The 21,979-nt window shown below is 42.2% G+C and overlaps 1 protein-coding gene across 13 annotated transcripts in view; it reads right to left on the bottom strand.

Moving 5' to 3' along the window:
- nrxn1a (neurexin 1a) overlaps positions 1-5,690 on the bottom strand; it is an 81,122-nt gene extending 75,432 nt beyond the window's left edge. For all 13 annotated transcript variants that reach the window (XM_015962934.3, XM_054749275.2, XM_054749274.2 and 10 more), the window contains exon 1: positions 4,743-5,690. In XM_015962934.3, the coding sequence (XP_015818420.1) occupies positions 4,743-5,475 (733 nt within the window). In that variant the 5' untranslated portion in view covers positions 5,476-5,690. The remainder of the gene's footprint in view (positions 1-4,742) is intronic.
- Positions 5,691-21,979: the final 16,289 nt, after the last annotated feature.

Genomic DNA, 21,979 nt, shown 5'->3' with positions numbered 1-21,979 from the left:
GTAGCCAAAACTGAGGTTTGTTTATAATCTTGTTACACTAATTAGAAGAAATGTCTTTTTTAGGATAATTTTTGGTACAAGTACACATACTTAAAGCACGCAATCAAGCACACACACTTTTAGGAAAAGAGAGGGTGGAAGAAAGGGGTAAGAGGAGGGGGTTGTTTGTGTTAATAGACAATCCTACCTGTAGGTTTGGATTCAAGAGCCGTTTAGCCCACAACTTACCTTGTAGCTGCTTCTTCTCCCCAGAGCACCCCCGGCACATAACATGCAGCGCACGCGCGCGCACGCGCGCACGCACACACACACACACACACACACACACACACACACACACACACACACACACACACACACACAAACTCAGACCTTCTCTGTCACAATCTCTCCTACACACTCTGAATCTCACACAAACATACTAACATCAACCATGGCAGTAATAATGATGTGAAATAGCAGGGTAAACATGTAGGGATGGATTAGCAGTGCAAAAGGATGAGAGGCATGCATGATTCTGTGATTCAGTGCTTTGTTTGTGTGTGTGTATTTGTGTGTGTGTGTGTGTGTGTGTGTGTGTGTGTGTGTGTAGAGGTGTGGTCATCTGTGTGTTTCCTTGCCTCTGCCCTTGCGAAAGTGGCATGGCAGAAACAGGTGGGGCCATTAGCATGCTAACAGCGGTTTGCCCTCAAGGACAATGCAAGCCAGGCCAGGCTTAACAAGCCATGGTCCTTTCTGCTCTCACTGCAGGGCAAAAAGCCTCCAACAGTAATTACATTTATGCATAGACCTGCTCAAACGCCTTCACATGCTGCATCTAAGAATGTTCAATGTCTGAAGCTTTATTATATCTCCAAAACGGACACACGGATGTGCTTCAACGTAGAAACCTGATAAGTAGTGCCTCATGAAATATGTAATACACTGCAGTCTTTCGGGAGGAAACCGTAAATGTCACTTTCACTATATTTGTATTGATAGTCTCAAGTCTGCAGAACAATGAGCACAAATAAAAACGGATCAACAGGGAGTTTTAAACATGTAGTCAAAGGGCGTGAATGCACAGAACCTAGGAGTGAAATTATGCATTTCTAGTTTTCAACGCAGTCTGGAGGACCCGTAGTTTTAACTCTGAATTAAAAATTAATAACATTTATTTTCCTTGATTTTCAGAGGAATAAAAAATTTGATCTCAAAGCATTGCAGCAGCCAAAATAATTCCGATTTTAATTTCAAATCAGGGCCTTTGTTCCTTTTTATCTTTGCCATCTGCTTCATCTTTCAGCTATAACCTTGAAATACTTCTTGAAAACGTTTCAGTGTGCCTGAGCTGAGACTCCTTTGATGGTGCTAGTTATTCACCAGTGCTGATGTAGATACTCGCTCCACCTAAAGACCCTGTGGCTAAAGGTAATACCACTGAGGCAGCGTCTCAGCTGACCAGAATGAACAATGGTGCACAGGGCCAGATTAAAAAACATTTCAGGCCACAAAAAGCACTTTAAAGCACAATTCTAGCAAACAACTCAAATACATCATCGGCTAAGTTCTCCTCTCAGAGCTATCTGTATCTATAAACAATTTAGAGACAATGAGAAACATGAATCAGAGAAGTCCAGAGGAAGTGGAAATTCTCTGAAGACAATATTGCACCCTTGTTCTTTAAGGTTTATCTTTTTGTTAAATGGCTCTGAAAAGCTCATCGGTCCTTTTTCCTGAGCTAATGTTCCTGAGTCACTGTACTTTCACTATTAGTAAGTAAGTAACTTGAATTAATATTTACAAACCACACAGAACATCCATCTCCATCTCCAACCTTTGGACATCATTCCGAGGAGACCTCTTGGCTCAAGGAGTTGCAGTAGATTCGGTTGGTTACATGAATTGTCTAAAACACTCATGACTACATGAGCCCATTTCCAGGAATATATATCTTCCACTTCAAAAAAAAAAAAAAAGAAGAGCAGATTCTTGTTGAGTGACAAGTGCCAGTGCAATGCAGGCAATGAATTTACCGAGAGCCGTTATGAAAAATGACTGCTTCTCTTATTTAGCTTGAAAAGCCGCCCTGCTGTCAGGTAACTGAGCACTGATGTGAGTAACGAGTCCAGGAGGTTGTACATCTCGTGAATATGTTTCTGCATGTGATTCTGTGTGCAGGTATGTCCGGAACACTGCTGTTTGTGTCTCCCTATGTGCACTAAACACCAGCACAACAGCAGACTGGATTAGACTGGCCTGGATCAGATAAACTGTAATTCTCAGCACAGCTCGGAGTCTCTGCAGAGCTTAACTTGTCACTTTCTGTACTTACACAAAACCTATGGGCATCGATGGCATGCGATGATGACAGCATGTTTAGTACTAGTGACTATTTTCTCTGTTTTACCAGCTATAAATAGTCTGAAAAAAGAACAATATTGTCAATATTCAGCTTTAAAATAAAGATGCGAAGATTAGCAAGCAGCAATGAAGAAAATTCAACATTTTTCCCGGTTAAAGGATTCGCCATCATTAAAAGCTAATTCACACAAGCAACAGCAGATCAGTGGAAGGTTTTATTCCAGAAACATAACTTTGAAGGTATGATAAATTTAAAAAAAGGAAAAGGACTTCTGTTGTTTATAGTTCTTCGGGATAAATCAAAAGAAAAAAAAATCATATCAGCAACTCAGAGCTGTACAATAATAGGACATCAGCAGACGCTATTAGTACTAGAACAAAAGCCTCTCTTTTCTAAATGCAATCTGACTAGATTAACTGTACAAAATAATCTAATACATTTAGTTTGCACCTTTATACAAGCTTTAGCTAAAGCAAACAATTGCTTTATATATTTGCAATATAAATAGATCCTTTAGGTTGTAAGGCTGAAACCGATAGAGTTTGTGTGATTAATCAATCCTCGTGATATTTTCATACAGCCTAGGATAGATCCCATCTTTGTATGGTGGCTCAAATTTGACTTAAAATCATAAGTGGCAGAAACATGGATTGAAAATTCTAAATCTAAGATAAAGTAATCAATAACATCTTTTTGGACCATTTATTAATCAAGCTACTTTAAGATTAATTTCCTACCGAAGAACTAGTTGACTAATTGTTGTAACATGATTTATTAATTCTCTCTCAATAGATTAATTATTTCAGCACGTGTGAACACAATGCACCAGCAGGCATGCTGTAGCTGCTCTGTGAAGACTGATGCCTTTACATTGTGCACTACAGCAACGCTAGCACCACGGATGGCTCTTTTCTTTTTGGAAAAGCAGATTTAGGTGGCAGATATGATGTCACTAAGAACTGAGATTAAGCTGCAGGTAGTGAGGACAGAAGCTGAGGGGCGCAGGAAGAACGATGATGAAGAAACACTCCTAGCATGAGGTCTTGGTATTAGTCATGTCTCCATGGTAACAAAGACCATCCCACTGTCCACTTAATGCAAAAGTGTGATGAGGGTGGCCAAAGGGACGTGTGGGCTGCTGTTGGTGGTGCTGGGTGGAGCTTAAGATCATTTCTTTTTGTGCCAAACGACCACCTGGCTTACGTCAATTCATTTTGGGCTGATGCATCCGTGTCATAAAAATAAAAATGCAATTGCTCAGCCGAAGCTGCGGCGTTCAGCAGATTAGAGAGATATTGATTGAGTATGCAGATTTTCTCTGGTTGAACTCATGCAAATCTGACGACACGCACAATGTAGCAGTGAAAGCATTTGCAGTGTGAGCCATAACAAGATCTGTCATCGAACTACTGCTTTGCTTTTGTAATAACTACAGTGACCTGCCTGTTGGCACAAGCCCTGACCAAGATGCTAGTGTGGCGAGGGTGGATGGAGCGTTTTGGTTTTATAAGCACATTCTCACAACTGCAATTCTTCAACCTAATTCAAAAGAGCACTGGCAAAGTAACACACTCCATTCAAAGTCACAAAGACACCAACAGAGCATCTTAAAAGGCTCGAGGCTGTTGAAATTAATGGCTGCTGATAGATCCACACTCATCATTTCAGCACCCTATGCAAAAGCTGCAGCTCTGAAGGCCATCTAGAATCAATCAGAATCCATTAATACGGGCAGCCAGGTGTCACCCATGTAACAACCACTGATTTCCAGCCTCCTTCTTATTAGACTTTCTCAACACAAGCCAGGTACCCCATCCATAATGGATCTATATGGTTATTGTGTTCTGCCAAATACACCAACAGAGCCCTTCAAAGCTTGCCAGGCAGGCAACACCTTCCAATAAGTTTCAGGAATTTGTTTCCAGTTCAATGACCCCCAAGCTTCCTTGATTTCAAAAGCTAAGCTCCAGTGTTGTATCCAGGCTTGGGGGGGTATATCTGGGCTTTAGGCGAACATAAAAGGCTAGGGCTCATTTGCAAACAAGATAATCAATACTAAGCATAAGCATTATGCCTGCTTTGCACTTTGTGTGAAGGCCGCTGGTCAAATGAAGAGCGCTGCAAAGGTGTGAATGAAAAGTATGTTTCTATCATAGAGCCAAAGGAATGTGGATAAACGTGTGTGTGTGTGTGTGTGCGTGTGTGTGTGTGTGTGTGTGTGTGTGTGTGTGTGTGTGTGTGTGTGTGTGTGTGTGTGTGTGTGTGTGTGTGTGTGTGTGTGTGTGTGTGTGTGTGTGTGTGTGTGTGTGTGTGTGTGTGTGTGTGTGTGCGTTTCAAGGTGTCAGTAAGTGTAAAGGATGAGATGTTTATGATGGGTCAGCATGGTTTTAGACCTTACCTTCACTGCAGTCATTGCCTTGGAAACCGGTGTCGGAGCAGTCGCAAACGGCCTGGTCGTTCACCACGCTGCACACCCCTCCATTCTGGCACTGGTGGTCTGGCCCGCAACCAGCTGTTACCGTGATGCCCTCTGAGCTGTCCAGCGCCACCAGTGAGCCATTGATGCTCACTGCCGTGATCCAGCCACGGAAGGCGGCGTGTTCCCGCACTGAAGGTGAGGTGAGGCGTAGGGGCGAGGAGTGGAGGTCCGGTGATAATCCGCCTATGTATGTGTGACTGAAAACCGTCATGTCTCTTCTCTTACTCTTCACTTCCGCCCACCCTTCCAGTCGCCCGTCCACCTCCAATGAGGTGTTCCTCCAGTCCCGCTTGACACGCACAGCGTGCCATCGTCCATCATTTACCGCCACGCCTGACTGCAGCTCGGCTGGCTCAGCACAGAAGATGGAGAAGCGTAGGCGAAGGTGGCCATGGAGAAGCAGCAGCTCCAGGAAGTCGCAGAATCCCTCATCATCCAGGTAGAGCAGCAGGCCCTCCTGGCTGTGAGTCCGCAGGCTGAAACTCAGCACACTCTCGCAGCAGGCATTCCACACTGGAAACCGCCCCCACTGACTGGATACGCCCCCAAACTCCAGGACCTCTCCTTGGGCCTGGCCCCCTACACTGCACAGGCACAGCCCCAGGAAGAGCAGGGGGGCTGCCGCCCAAACGCAAACTGCCATCACACTCATACACACACTCGCTCTCACACTCACACACAAAAGAAGATAGAGGCTAGAGCTGGGGTGTTCCCTCCAGCCTACAGCTCATGATGACAACTGTAGGACGCTTCGTGGAACACGTTACAGGTGTCTCTGGGGAACTTTGCAGTGCCTTCTGTAAGGGAAGTGTTGCTGGAACTCTAGGGATGGGGGTGGGGGTCAGGCAGCAGCAACCTCCGTCCTCTCAGCACTCTTTGAACATCTTCTTCCGCCTTATCTTGGTGCTTGTCTGGCGTTCAGCATCTCCTCTCCTTTCAGCCTTCCATTCCTTACTTCAGACATCAGTTTCCAGTTATGTGTACTTGCTCGTCTTTGTTAGATGTGAGACAAATACGATGCAAACTCCATCTTCGTGTCCTAGATAGGGCCTTTTCCGCCATGCAGGCAACTCCCAATGGAGTTTGAGTGTATGTGTGTGAGTGTGTGTGTGTGTACAGCTCACACACCTATAATGGAGAGAAATGACACCGTCATAGCAGTATTTTCTCCCCCTCCTTCCTGACTTAGTGGGGCAAGACTTAAAGTGTGTGGGTAAATATGTCTGTGTGTGTGTGTGTATGTATGTGAAAAAGCAAGCTGTTGAGGTATGTGTGTCCCTCACTGTCACGTCATCACTCTCTCCCGTGACCTACAGAGAGAACAGAGATGGCACAATCAAGCAGGGTCAACACACACACACACACACACACACACACACACACACACACACACACACACACACACACACACACACACACACACACACACACAGGCCCATACATTAATTATATACACAAACTCACACATATTATTCTCAAATTACTCATTCTCATTAATTTTCTGCAGAAACATTCATCCATGCGCTCTCGCTCTCACATACGCACGCACGCACAAACACTGTAACTTAGAAGTTTATGTTAATGAGAAGACTAAACAAAAACTGATGATAAAACGTAATCAATTGTTTTTTTTTTCTTTCAGCCCAGATAGCAAAGGCCTAAAAGAAACACAATATAATCTGGCGCGCGCACAGACAGCACCTCCACAACAGAGCCCCCATAATGCCGCAGGAGGATTTCAGGTGGCATACCTGCTCATAATCTAAAACTCACGACCAGCTTGATTCGGTGACTCTTGCCTTTCAGTTTAACATATTTAAATTTAATTTAATAGCGTGTCTCGCGCTATTGTGAATGCTTTCTGTTAGCTAGCCTATCACAAATAACGGGAGCCGCGCTGCGGCGGATGACTCAAACAGCCTCGTTTTATCGAATTAACGGCTCCGGTGCTCATTTCTAACACACACACACACACACACACACACACACACACACACACACACACACACACACAGAGAGAGAGAGAGAGAGAGAGAGAGAGAGAGAGAGAGAGAGAGAGAGAGAGAGAGAGAGAGAGAGAGAGAGAGAGAGAGAGAGAGAGAGAAAGAAAGAGAGAGAGAGAGAGAGAGAGAGAGAGAGAGAGAGAGAGAGAGAGAGAGAGAGGTAACACTCACTAACGAATATGAGCCACACACAAATATTCTTGAGTGTTTGAAAGGCGAAAAGCGGCTGCATCCCGGTTATTGATAAACAGAGAAAATGAATGCGGCTTAATTATCGATTCTAAATAAGCTGCCGTACGTCTTCTCTGTTTTTCCTACCTAGCAGTCGCGAGGAGGATTTAGTATCACCTGTGCTCGATCTGAGCCATAAATACCGATTAGCCATAGAGTTTTTTAAAGCAGCAGTTAAATTTGTCAGACAGAACGCGAATACCTCGTTCCGGTAAACAAAAACATGCTTTGTATCAAAGAAGAATGGAAACCTACCTCGCGCGCATCCTGAGGTTCGGGGCAGCAGTGCGGCGCGCGGCTCATCGACTTCCCTTCCCATTTAAGATGAATCTTGACTCCAGGAAAGAGCAGAGGGAGCAGCCTCGCGCCTGGTGGGCAAACAGAACCGGTTCACCTGAAGGCGACAATGTGCTGTTTCTCTCTCGAGCTCACTCTCTCTGTCTGCCCTGGTGTCCCTCTGTCCCCCCTCTCTCTCCCCCCGTCTTCCTGAGGAGGAAAAGGTGCAGTCTGATGCTCTCGCGGCAAACTCGGCAGAGGGCGAGTCACGTGGTCACGAGGGAGAGAAAGTGTGAGAACGTATAAGTGTGTGTGTGAGAGAAAGACAGAGAGAGAGAGAGAGAGAGAGAGAGAGAGAGAGAGAGAGAGAGAGAGAGAGAGAGAGAGAGAGAGAGAGAGAGAAGATAGGCGGGGGCGCGCGCCGCTGCAGCACCTTGGACAGCTCTCACTCACGAAACAGAAGCTGTTCTGAGAAATTGAGAGTGATTTGAATTAAAGGAGTCTGTCGCGCGACAGGGGCGTTTATAAGAATGGCAGTGGTTCAGGGAAAGCATACACACATACAAATTGTAAACAAAAAAGTCAATAAATAAATGATACACAATATTTCAAACAACCCAACAAGAAGGAAAACCAACAGCATCTAAATTAAGATTTGAATACAAATGTGTCCAGCTCCTGTCAAGATAACAACAGTGTGCTTCACTATAAAAACATGTCCCTATTGATCTAGTTAAAATAAAACAAATGTAACAAAACTAGTTAAAATCCACAAAATGAGGCAAAGAGCTTCCTGTTTGACCTGCAAGGACTGGCATTCCCTGTTGTGATGTTTTCAAAATCCTGGGAATATCAGAAATGTATCAAGCAGCATCCCCAACTCAAAATTCTGGACCTGCGCCTTACACTGAACTCTACTGAACAGGAAATCAGCACTGAAAGATGCAACATGGGAGCCACTGGAGGATAGTCGAAAGCTTAGCAGCTGAATTTTGGACAAGTTGCAGACCGTTCAGGGGGGCTAAGGCGAAGCAGGCACCAGAGTTTCTACCATCAATGTGAGATTAAATAAATGCATGGATAACCATCTTGGCATTCACCAGGTTACCAAAGGTTCCTACAACAAAATGATACGAACTCTAAACCAGCAGCAAGCCTACCAGGATAACATAACCTTTCCCTAACTTTGAGATAGGAATAAATAGAAAGTATTTATTTGAATCAATGGTAACGATAAAGGTCCCTTTATGACCATTACTTGGTGCATTATTAAGGATTAATAAACTGTTAAAGGTGCTATATCATGCGATTTTATACTTTTGAGCACAAAGGTAGACACACTTTGTGATAAAATATCACCGTTGGCACTATTGAGATGCATTTTATTTGAAATATGAGGTTTTTTTTGTCAGCCTGAATTTACACCAGGAAATGAAATGGTTGATTCAGTATAAACGCCCACCCCCACCCCGAATCCAACAAACACAATAGCATCTTAGGCTAGCCTGTTGATGGTCCTTGATACTCCAGTGGGTAAAGTTATTGCCTTTCATCTTGCACTGCTGATGTTGGTTTGACTCCAAGTAGTGCAGACAGTAATTTATTTAGCCAGCTGAAGACGATTTCATCATTTTATATTTTAGTTTTATTTTCTACAAACGTTTTTGTGTCTCTAAAGGTCTTTGAATTTGTTCATGTCCAAGCAGCATTTTAGTTGATTTACTCTGCTCACCTCATATGGACTCACACTGGCTTAAAAGAATAAATAAAAAAAAAGAAAGTCCTTATGTTTTAAACTGTTTACCAATAAAGGGTTGAAAACAAAATAGTTTTAAGTGTGGCTAAAAAAAGAATAAAATAAAGATTCTGCTGCGACCTGAAGGTAAGCCTGCCAAAACTACAAGCCAGTCTGGCACTCTAACCACTGGACTCCCAAGTCTGTTACAAAAACAGTCACCTAACACACATATCCTGTACTGGCCTCGACACGAGTCTTTGTGGACAGGACACATGGTTTTAAGAAGGTGATATGTCCCCAGTGCAGAAGTAATTTGTCAGAATATCCACAAAATATCCAGGCGTCGGAACTGAGATCTGCCTGGTGATGCAAGAAGTTTTCATTCAGGCATTATCAGAATTTCTCAAGTAAAACTCAAAACTTGCAGCTGACAGGAGAATGCATGAATGCAGCCAAAACGTGTTTGGAGGTTGTTTTCATGAGGAAATAACAATATCTCATGGTAAAAAGAAAAGTGGATTTTTCATGTTATGGCCCCTTTAAAACAGTATTAATAACTGCTTAACCATGTTATGTAATTCATTACTAAGTAGACGCCCCCTAGCCTTTTGTCCCAACCTTAAAGAACAAGTCACGCCCACCAGAGTCTAACTCCACTCTCATGTCCTGTTTGAAAAATGCAACACGTGCTGTTGCCTAGCAAACCGAGAGGGCGGAGCCACTAGCAAATACATACACACAATCTCACAATGACATTGTGACATCATAATGCACCAGCTAACGTTCTAGGGTACCTCTTAGCCAATAGCGATGGCAGATTTAAATTCAGCTGCAGTGCAGAGTTTTTACCTGACCATGGCACAACACTGACAGTTTTAGGCAGAAAATTGAAATTTTAACTAAAATGCACTAAAGTGCAATACCATTGACTACATGTGTCTGCAGCATGATTAGACATGCATTTAGTTTCTTAGAAAAAAAGTTGATTTGGGGGCGACTTGCTCCGTATGGACACAAATAATAACGGTAACATTAATAAAGGAACCCTTTGTTTACTAATGCTTAATAATGCAGCAAGTAACGTAATAAAGGGACCCTTATTTAAAGTGATACCAAAACAACTGAATTAAAAGTCAGCAAAAAATGTTAAAATGACCACAAACAATATAATCTATTTTAGAAAAACTAAAAAGAAAATAATTATAAACACACATTTTAAAAGGTTTGTTCCATTCAGCAAATATTGATAAATGTGTTTTTAAAGTTATTTTTCTTTCAGAAACAAAATGCTATCTTACAATTTTCCCCTTACATGCATGAGTTCACTTCACAACCACAAGTATTTAGTGAAAAATACCAATGAAACAAATGACTGTGCTGGTCTCAGAGGGCTCGTGGGGCTAATAAGGGCAGATTCAGGAAGCTTAGTGGCACTTCAGTGTGGTGAAGCTAAAAGGTACCCTGGTATAGGAGGCTAAATTACATAACACATCCTCACAACCGCAAGAGAAATGGAGAGAAAGTGACAGAAGAAACCAAAACAAACACACTCCTAATCAGCTGGAACAGGAAGTTGTTGATTAGCAGCTGAACAGGTGATAAAAAATAAGATAAAACCTTTGATCTAAATTGTGATTAAACTACAGAAAGAACAATCATCTAATAATAGAATTCATAAAATAATCATATAGCTGAGTGAGTTACAGTCATTAGGACCGTGAATTATAGATGACTGTTTTTCACATTTAATTACGTCAAAGAAGTTCTGAAAGTTGAACAAAAGGAGCTGGCGTTGATCAATGTTTGATGGTTTGTAACTCATCCTATGACTCAGTATGACTGAGAACGAGGGGGTGCTCCTTTTAGAAAGCATTAGAGACTGAGTGGGAAAAGATAGCTGCAAAACTTGGAAGCACCGATTTAAAATAGCATAGTTTTTTATATTAGAAAGCTTGAAATCTCTAGAGTAAATTGGGATTAAAACCACAGTTCTGTTATGTGGCAGTGAATTTGTTCTGATTAATGGTTGACCATTTAAAGGCCAGAAACAGTGTAAAACTTTACATTTCAGTGTTCTTTACTTGCTTAGCAAAATCAGACATATTTACCTGTACTGTTTTTTTTAATCTAATTCTGGCTTGGCTGATTTATTGAAAACTTGAAGACATGAAGGAGGTTACGAGTCATATTTAGGACTGACAATAATTTTTTTTCTCTTTAATGAATCCAAGCAAAGATATGACTGAGTCTCAGCTGACTGTAAAGAGAAACAATAGTGTTAATGGCTGATTAATGGTTACGGTATTACATTTCTAGTGAGGTCAAGCCTGCATTTTTTTATTTTTTTGTGTGTGTTTCATGCAGATTCTGTTTGAACACGTTTCAACATGTCAACATGACACACTCAGGGGCTCACCCATCTGGACTTGAGACAGGGAAGTTTATCGTTGGTTAAGCGTCCAGGAAACAGCAGACAGTGTCTCAGCTAGTAGAAGCTAACCATTAACATTAGCAACTTCACCACACAGCAGAAATCCTCCAGGCTTATTTTATTTGTGGGGATGAAACATCAACATTGCAAAGCAAACAGAGACAGAGGTAGAGTTGTGTTGCTGTTATCCAATCCAAGACGAGACGTCCAAATATCAGGAAATAAGACTCTAAATCCTGCCATGTTCTGCCACTCTGCAGCAACAGACTGGTTGGTGCTGATCCAGGCATTTCTGAGCTTCTTTTTTTTTTGCCCTAAGTACGGCTTGCAAGGCATTGATTCCTACCAGACCACTGCAAGTGTATTGATTAAACAAGTGAACTACACTTAAAAAAACAGGAGAAAAAGAATCTTAAGGAATATTCTTCTTTTCCTTTTCATAACTCTGTAGTAAAGTATCTTTATTTTTTTTTTAAATGGATCATTTCTATGCACCTGATGGAAAATCCTCTGGTAGTTTTCTGCAGAGGCATTGTCTATATTTCTATAGACATTTTTGTGAATTCTCTAAAATAGTAGAAGTTTTTAGTCTCTTGTTTCTAGTTCTAAAGGTTTTATGGTGATGCAACATTTTCTACCTGTCTTCATCCATGTGATCATAATGAGATCAGCTAACTAATATGCCTAAAAACACCTTTTGTGCCACCAATTCCTTCACCTTAATGTGAGTGGAGCAGGTGACAGTGGCTGAGGCGTCTGTCCAGATCAGAAGGTTGCAGGTTGAAGCCCTGCTAAGTCTGTTGCTCCCATTGTGCCTTTGGGCAAGACACTCCACCCCCCTTGCCTGCTGGTGGTGGTCATAGGAACCAGTGGGTCATGTCTTTGGCAGCCCTGCCTCTGTCTGTGCACCCCAGGGAAGCTGTGGCTACATTGTAGCTTACCCCCACTAGAGTGTGAATGTGTGTTTGCAAGGGTGAATGTTGTAAAGCGCCTTGGGGGGGTTTTAGGACTCTTGACGATTCTATATTAAATACAGATCATTTACAGGCCATATTTGTGGTTTAATGCTTGGAATGGTTTTGGTTGTTAATTTGGGGCTTTTTGACTGAACTCTTGCTTTCTAGTTTTTTCACACACCTGATCAAGTTGTTCCACTTAACCTCATCTTCCCTTTGTATTTTCCCTTAGTGAAATAATAATCCCAGATTATTGGTTTTCTATTGCTTTTAAGTCAGATAGTCTTTGTTTTGTTTAATATGTTCAAACCATACGTTTTGGTTTGATTTTTAATTTTAGTTAGTTTGCTTGTCAGCCTCTGGAATGACAGGTTTATTTTCCCGCAAATTATTATTTCCCAAGAACTATTTCATTTAAAAAACAAACAAACAAACAAACAAGCAAACAAACAAAGTAAAACAAGCTAGCTTGGTCATGTCAGCTAAACAGCCTGCATCATTGTGAAGGCTTGATGAGGCTCATGTTCTGAAGTTTCAAAGTAGCAGCTCTGGATTGGCCTGTTTGTTCTAGTTAAGATAAACCTTTGTTTTGCAACATACTCTCCAACACCCTTTTCTCAGCCTCATCCAGCACCTCTCACCCTTACAACGTAGAGCACACTTTATCTGAAAACTCTTGTGGCTAAAGTGGAAAGAAATCCACTTCTCATTGTTAAAAAAGGAACTGCTAAATGGAGTCACGCTGTGAGCCACCAGTCGAATGTTGATAGAGATGATTGTGAATGACAATTAGTTTCTGTATGACAGCTTTGGCCAAACATAAATATTATTAACACAAAGTGTTGCTGCTAGAAAAACCTTTATGAGTCAAATAGGTAACAAATAGCAATGCATTGTTTGAGACGTGTTACCACCCTTTAGGCACCATCTCTTAAAGCTGATCTAACTGCTGGACTAAGGCACTACCAATGCAGATCTTGTTCAGGAAAGACTCTTGGTGAATGGTGGTGGCAACAAGTGCAGCAAGAAAAGTACCCCCAAGAAAAAAGCATCAGGGATGGACTGATTCGGGCCCAGAAAAGCCATGAATAAACCTAAACATCCTGCAAGTGGAGCTTCTCTCAAACTATCCAAGAACAGTTTGGTGATAATCAATGTAATTTCCCATGACGGCACACTATGCCAGAAGTCAGAACTTATAGGTTACTACAAACTTTTCTTGAGAACATGTGGTCAATCCTCAAATGACAGGTGGACAAGCAAAACCCCACAAACTCCAAGCTTTGATTATGAAAGAAAGAGATTGATCGATAGCTGATGGAAAACAGGGGAAACTAGGCCGTTTTTGCTTGCTTTTAGCACCTTCTAGTGTCCATTTGTAGAACTGAAAGCAAAATGCTCGTCTTTTTAACACCGTAATCTATAACAGCTGAAACATCTACCAGCCTTCATTGCTGTCTACAGGAGTGATTCATCACTTAATTAAACAGATCAACTGTGCTCATGATCTAAAAGCATGCAGGAAATGTGCTGGAACCAGACTGCAGCCCCAGGTATGTCAGCTCCATTTTTTAAATCCCAACAGAGTGGACACAAGTCTGAAGTTGCAAGTGGAACATTCTGGCCACAGGAGGCGAAATGGGTTAGGCTCACTTTCATTAACCCTGTAAAGGGTAATTTTAGCACATACTGGCTCAAGAAAATGATTTTAAAATATGAACAGTTTGCAAAGTATCATTTTAAAAAGTTCCCAAAAGAAAGCTGTGAAAGCCAACTCTTTGTCTAAGATTATTGTAATTGTGAAGGAAAGCTAACCTGTAAAACAGTTGTAAAAACACCAAAACACCTGAAAGAAAGATCTAAAAACAAACTTTGCTGTGACCACACAGCTGAAGAGGATAAGTATACTTCTATCACAATCTTCACAGGCAGTTTGACCCACGCTTTGATTTTTCTTTTCAGCCTCTCTGAGGGAGCCACTGAGCGCAGATCAGGGGTTCTCTCCCTGAGCTTCCCGACAGCAGCCTCTTCTCTTTTTATTTCACTTTCACACAATCTATATTTGTCTGTGTCTAACAAGCCAGAACAGGCTTCAAACCTTTCAGGTTTCTTTCAGAAAACTTCCTTTACCAGTCGACACCTCAAGCTGTGGAGTAGAGTAACGATCAAATTGACGTTTGGGGTGTTCTGCAGAACGAAAACCCTGACGTCACAGGAGGAGGATTCTTAAAAGTAACTGGAGCAGTTCTGGAGAGCTGGCTGTTTAGGTTTTGCAAAGTGTTCTTTAGCTGCATTCAGGAGATTCAATGGTTCAGATTCTACAGACAGGAGGTGTGAGCATGCAGCCATGCACACGATTTTCCCGTGTTTTCCTGCATGTGCGTGGAATGTTGGAGAGAGATGAGGAAAAGGGGTGGAGGAGCTGTTACTATGGAAACTATCTCATCATCAGCACCTGGTTTTCCATTGAGCTGTCGGCCCAAACACCACAACTTGCTCATACTCCACTCCTTCTCCTTCTCCTGCTCCACCCCTCCTGTGCCGGGCTGACCTTTTAGACCAAATGGCATTAACAAATAACAACATTCTTTCATGATGCCTAGAGCTGCAAAACTCTGCCAAAATTTCTTCTGTTGTCTCACAATGAATGTAGACAAGCAGACAAGCATAGACTATGTGTCAGAAGAAATAAACAATGTTTGAATAGTTTTTAGAAAAATGAACAACAGCAAAGAATATAGACAAACAAACATCAAAATGTATTTTATTCAGTTTTATAAACTCTTTTAGCAAGCATCATAACATTTCTCTTGGCTTTTTACATTTTAAATTGACAACTTAAAGAGTAATTCTTCTATTGTCACGTTGCGGGGATGTTTAGGACCCAAATATGCAGATTACCCAGGATGACTCGAGGCAGGAGTTGGTAAAAGTAAAAATCCTTTTATTTAGGAAGAACAAAAATAAATCCAAATGGCAGAGAGCCAAGAATCCAAAGTCCTGGAGCACAGGACACCGAAAGCTCACTTAGAGCACCAAAGTCTGGGAACAAAAAGTCCTGGGACACAGGACAACGAAAGCTCACTCGAGCACCAAAAACCTGAAGACACAAAGCTCTCATAGAGCACGAACAATGCTGACAACAATACAAAGGATCGACACCAAACAGAGACAAGACAGGGCTTAAATACACAGGGAGGAGTAATTAGGGAAACAGGCAGCAGGTGTGTGGAGTGAGGGCTGGAGGGAAGACAGGTGAATATAATTATCTAAATGGGGGAAACAGAACCAGAGGAGGGCAAATAAACCTAAAACTCTAAAACACAGAACTAAACCTAAAGACTGAGGGAAGGACTCTCACACACACATACACTGAGCTGGGGAGTGGACACGCGCGCGCACGCACACACACACACACACACACACACACACACACACACACACACACACACACACACACACACACACACACACACACACACAAACACACTCCGAGCTGGGGACAACAAGGCTGGAGCTACAACTGGAGGGGCTGAGGTTGACTAAATGAACACCAGACCTGAGGGGATGATATGAAGGCCTACAAACAGAGGACACATAAATGAGACGCAGACAAAGGACACATGAGGGCGCTATGAGACACAGAAGGGAATCTAGAGAGGAATGGAGAAACATCAGGAGACACATGAAGGAAGACACAAATGCAGACCATGACATCTATAGCAGAAATTCTTATTAATTCTCTAACAATAATAAAAAAAATAGTGAACTTTCAGCGCATTATTGTTGCTCAGCACAAATGTGTGTTTAGAGTTATCCCAAAGGTTGGAGCAGCAGAGTTCCAGAAACTTTTAATTTTAGATGCGTTCACTTGTTTAATTAATACACTTGCAATGGTCTCTTTTAGGAATGAATGCCTAGTAAGTCGTACCCAGGGGAAACAAAGCTCCGGTGCACCAGTTTCAGGATGTAGAAGTGAGCCAAATTAGAGTTGAGCTTAAGATGACAGATTTTGTCTAATTTCCTGATATTTGGACATCTTGCCTCTGATTGGTTAACAGCAATGCAACTCAACCATGACTCTGCTTGCTCTGTAACACTGATGTTTTATCTCCACAAAAATCAAAAATCTAAAGAAGGAGTTCTGCCGTGTGGTGGAGTTGCTAATACTAACGGTTAGCTTCTACCAGCCAAGACGCTCTCATCTGTTTCCTGGATGAGAAAACGAAAACAGCCTTCCTCGTCATGAGTCAAGATGGGTCAAAGGAATGTTAATTGACAGTGTGACGTAGGTCTGTCACGCTTTTCTAATCCTAGAGTTTCACCATCAATTTTCTATTAGAAGCTAATGCAGGAGATAGGTGTAGGAGACTATGTTCATGTTCGGCCTGCATGAAAAATTAAGAGTGACTGATTTTAATCACACATAATGATTAAATTTCTTTTTTTCAGTATTCCACACCTTTAAATTGATTTTGGATGGTGCTCTTTTTAAGAGTGAGAATTTTTTACAGGGCAAAAATGTTCTAACACAACGCAGGTTCAATGCTGCAGAGCAGGTCATCTTTTTTTATCAAGAGCCATCGAGGCATGACGTGATGCATCATCAGCTTGTAAGACGCACCAGAAAATGCATTATAGCATGAGCCTTTTAAATTGCAGTGACTCTATCAGCCAACATTAACTGAGACAGAAATAGGCTGCTGCTTTTTACATTAGTCCGTATTGAATGATGAGGCAAAAGAGCTCCGTTCTGCAAATTTTGCCTTTCTCGGCCTTTTCTCACCTCCCCTTTCCTTTTCTCCTTCTGACAGGCTGACAGTGAGCAGTGACCCCTGACTCTTTGCTAACTCAGCAGAGAGACGGTCGCACCATATGTGTGCATGGGTGTGTGTATGCACATATTTCCTTTATATACTGTGTGTATATGCTCAAGTGTGCTTAAGCAAAAGTAATATGTGTCTGAACTGCCAACAGAGAGAATATACAACCAAAAATAAAACCTAATCTGTCAGCATCCAGTAGTGTGAGTGTTTGTGCACCCATATGTTTTTGTGCTCACATTCATGTCAGTTTATGCTACAGTGTTTGGAGCTGAGAGAGGACGGAGGGGGTTTACCTGCTTTATGTGACAACATGCAGAGAAATATGACTTTTCAAATGTAAAATGTTAAAGTACGAAAACTGTTGGTGTCGTTACTTCCACAGTGGTGATAGGACATAATTGTAAGAGCATCATTTTATGAGTCAGTCTAACACCCCTGCTGTCATGAAGGAAAAGGGTGGTCTTTGCGTAAGTATGATTGTGTTTCATTGCATGTGCGTAAGTGAGTTAGTGTGTGCATGTGTGAGTGTGTTTGACAAGCACCCACCCTTCTCTAAATGTGATTAAATGGGAGGTTTGTCTCTAATCGTGTTGTAATGAGTTTCCGTGTAGCTCATACATTTACTAATTCCGCTTGCCAATAGTGCAAACAGCCACGTGTGTGTATGCGTGCGAGGTGGGAGAGGTCACCTCCCGGCAATCTTACTCTCATTTATAACAATACTGCCGACCTGTCCTCATCAAAGGATTGCAATTTCTAAACACAAATAGCGTTAGCTCACAGGAGCAAACGGCCGCCCACGCTCGTGCACAAAACACACACACACAAGGCGAGCACGAGAGCAAACGTGCAGTCCATCTGTGTATGGATCTGTGTGTCATTAGGACTCTCAGCGGGCATTAGCATTGATCATCTGACCAGCAGATGGAGAGTGACCGACAAGGACCAAACAAAGCCTGTCTGTGTGTGTGTGTGTGTGTAAAAGTGGACTTTCTTGCACAGATGAAAAGGAAAACAAAGCTTTGCATTTGATTTGTTCTTCCAGTAGTGGCGAGTGCTGCAATGTGCAGACCTTGTTATGTATCTCTGAGCTTCTGAATGACCGTAAAAGTTGACCGCATCACTGCTGCTGGTTGTCATGGTGACAGAGCCCTCTCTCAGCCTGCGGCACACCGTGCCCTACAGTTGGGGGTCAAAGGTCTGAGCAGTTTGTATCCGAGGGCCATCCTCACAGAGTAGATAATGAACAGGGAAACCAGTAACAAGGAACACGTTGTCACCTTTTACCTGCTCTTCCGGCCTTTTACCTTGCGGCCTCCAGAATGTCAAATTAGCTGCAGAGCACATGTGAACAACCTTTCAGTGCTCTAAAGCCCGCACCTCATACATGCACCTCACAAGAAGCAAAAGCGGTGCACCTGCAGATACATACGCAAATCACACACAGGCTGCAATTTATTTTTATACATACAAGTGTACTCAGTTTAATTAGCCCTTTCAGGAAACCATGCACTGGAAGATGCACAGGCCTTCTATTTGTGTCCTCAAATATTTGATGTAGAAGAATATGCAGATATTTGGAGGAAAGGGAGATAAATGTATCTGGTGGTAGATTTATTTTGTTTCTGTCTGTCGTCTGAGAGGGATCAAACAGTTAAATTTAACCAATTTGATGAACTTCAAAAACAGCAGCTTCAAAACTGCAATAATTTTATGAAGCTGATGTTTGAGATGTTTTAATATCATTAAAGACTCCAAAATCCTGCAGTCTTCTGCTCCCCACTCCTTTTTTACTTTATGAAACAGGAATACCAGAGCTTTTTTCCCCCACAGATATCAAATCACAAGGTTTTACCTTCTACTAGAAACCACTGCAAGAAAAGAAGAACGAATGAGAGATTGAATCATCAGTCTGAGTCAAAATGGCTCCAGCTGACCAGCAAAATTCAGATACTTTCATTTGGGTTGTGACATTTTTGCATCATGTTTGTTTATTTTTCTGTTATTGTTGCGTTCTCATTTGCCTGTCAACACACATTTACTAATGTTTGAGTGTTTACAGTCTGTTTAGAATTTTCCTTTGTGATTTTTTCCATTCCTCTGGCTGTGTTCATTCTACATGTGGTTTAGTTTAGCACCAGCATTTTGTTTACTGTAAGTTCTGAGTTCCTTGCCTCCTATTCTTCTGTCTGATCGTGTCCTAGTCAACCTGCTACCAAATCTCCCAATGAATCCTTATGCTGTGATACAGTTTTACTGTTATTTTGTAATCTAGTTGAAGGAATTTGCTCCACATCAGTCACAACAGGATTAATGAGGCTGGATGATGATCACAGGTTAATTTCAGTTAATCCAAAAAGAGTTAGAAGATGTTATCCCCAGACTGGAGAATTCAAGCTCTTTTTCACCAAAGTGGGAGGACATTTTCTTAATTTGTTTAAATGCTTTGCCACAGTTGAACAGTAAAAGGCCCCACTGGCCTCCTGTCTCTCCTCTCCTCATTCCAGATGGAAGCGTTCAGATCTCCCTGAATGAACATTCATCCCATCCCAGACCTGACACACACAAAATGTACTTTGTATTGATTATACTCATGAAGGACCCCATTTGCATGTCTGCATGAGCAGCGGTGGCTATGTGAGCTCTCAGGACGCTGAAAAAAGGGGAAACTTTGAATTAGGAAGTGTGAGCCAGGAGAGGAGGGTTACTATGACAACAGGGAGAATGTTCCAGGTGACAGTGAGATCGTTGAGATGCTAATTGTCCATTTTCAATCCCCCATAAAGTTTAACAGCCACTCTGCCGCCACATGTTATTCTAACGCAGTCACAGAGGATACCTCTGGGATGTGCAGCTATTTCTTTCTCTCAGTTTTTTTTCCCTTTCATAATGACATCCCCATCCTCCCTTCACTCTCCGTTGTCTCCTTCTCCTCATTCCTCCTGCCATCATGGGCAGAGAGAGAGAGAGAGAGAGAGAGAGAGAGAGAGAGAGAGAGAGAGAGAGAGAGAGAGAGAGAGAGAGAGAGAGAGAGAGAGAGAGAGAGAGAGAGAGGGAGAGAATATGCAAATACCACATATGATTTGGAGCATATGTGTGCATCTCTCATGAGGGCAACCAACACCTGATCATCAGACACTCTTTCATCCATCTCTCTACTTACTTTCCTCATTTCCTCTCATCCAAACTCATCTCCCTTCAGGTTCTCTCACCGCCAGATCTCTCTCTCTCTCTCTCTCTCTCTCTCTCTCTCTCTCTCTCTCTCTCTCTCTCTCTCTCTCACACACACACACACACACACACACACACACACACACACACACACACACACACACACACACACACACACACACCTCCCGCAGTTTATCTCCACCACAGCTCCCTACCAACGTTCAGCGTTTAACCACTTTGTTCCTCTTTAAGATAAAGATAATTAAATCAGCAGCCAAACGAGAGAAACTGTGCTGCTGGCGTCACCATGGCAGCATTTTGATGTTCAATTTCTGCACGATAGTATCAACATCAAATCATGAGGCCCAAACTACTGTTGCACACACTCTCACGCAATCACACACACGTGCACTATTCATGCTTTCACACCTCACTTTACACTTACTACCTCCCACCTCCTCCTCCCACTCTTGCTGCACACACAAAGACAGATTTGACACGCTTAGCTCTTCTGTCTTAGGTCGTCTTTCTTGTCGTCCAACCACAGCATTCTTTACTGCTGACCTCACCCACTTCTCTTCTCTTGTTCCTTCCCTCTCCAGTCCTCTCTCATTTCTAATGTTATGCCGCTCCCTCTCTTTCTCCCCCGCCTCCTTCCTCCCGATCAGCAGGTTGCTAGGCAACTGTGCGCCATTGATCTGGGAGAACATGATGACAAGCTCCCATAACTGTCACAAGAGAACACACACACACACACACACACACACACACACACACACACACACACACACATGAATACACACATGGTTATTGAAGATGTCTGGTGGTACTTTTAAAATGAAGGCGTCCGCTTATCTGATAAGGACGAGAATGGGGAAAGGAGAGATGGAGTGGTGCAAATGACACAAGTGGAAGAGGAGGAGAGAATTGCGCTCTGTGCTGCTGCTCGTACCCTCCCTCTGCCTTTTCCATTATCATTCCCTGTTTCTTCTGTTAGTTTTTCCATGTAACCCTTGCCATTCCTGGAAAACAATTACCTTCCCTGGTGGCTCTGATAAATTTCCAATCTGACCCATCACACAGTCACAGCCACCTCATCATCAAAAGCCACCAACTGGGTCCGTTCCATTTGTGCCTCCTTATTACTCACACTGTTACAATAAACTGAAACAAAGGAGAAGATGGTTTTGAAAGGAAGGGTTGCTCCTGCAGAAAGTCAGAGGATTTGGTGTGATATCGATGACTTATTCTTAATGCTACATTAATAGCACTAATGTTGTTTGCTTGAATTTTCTGGTGCAGAAATATGTTGAATTAAATATTGCAAAAGCATTTTTTAATCCAGGGGGCCTCCTTATTCAATGAACCCATTAAAAACAGAAAGTAATTAATTGCATTGTTTAGATTTTCACCTCAGTAATTCACTCAGCAGAATCTGTGATACTAACATCACATTATCATTAAATAAACATCCAACACATTTTTCTGATGCATTATTTCTTTCTTAGAAAACACATTAATTGT

Source organism: Nothobranchius furzeri, chromosome 16, assembly GCF_043380555.1.
Source record: "Nothobranchius furzeri strain GRZ-AD chromosome 16, NfurGRZ-RIMD1, whole genome shotgun sequence".
Classification (NCBI taxonomy): Eukaryota; Metazoa; Chordata; class Actinopteri; order Cyprinodontiformes; family Nothobranchiidae; genus Nothobranchius; species Nothobranchius furzeri.
This window is presented reverse-complemented; position numbering and strand designations above follow the sequence as displayed.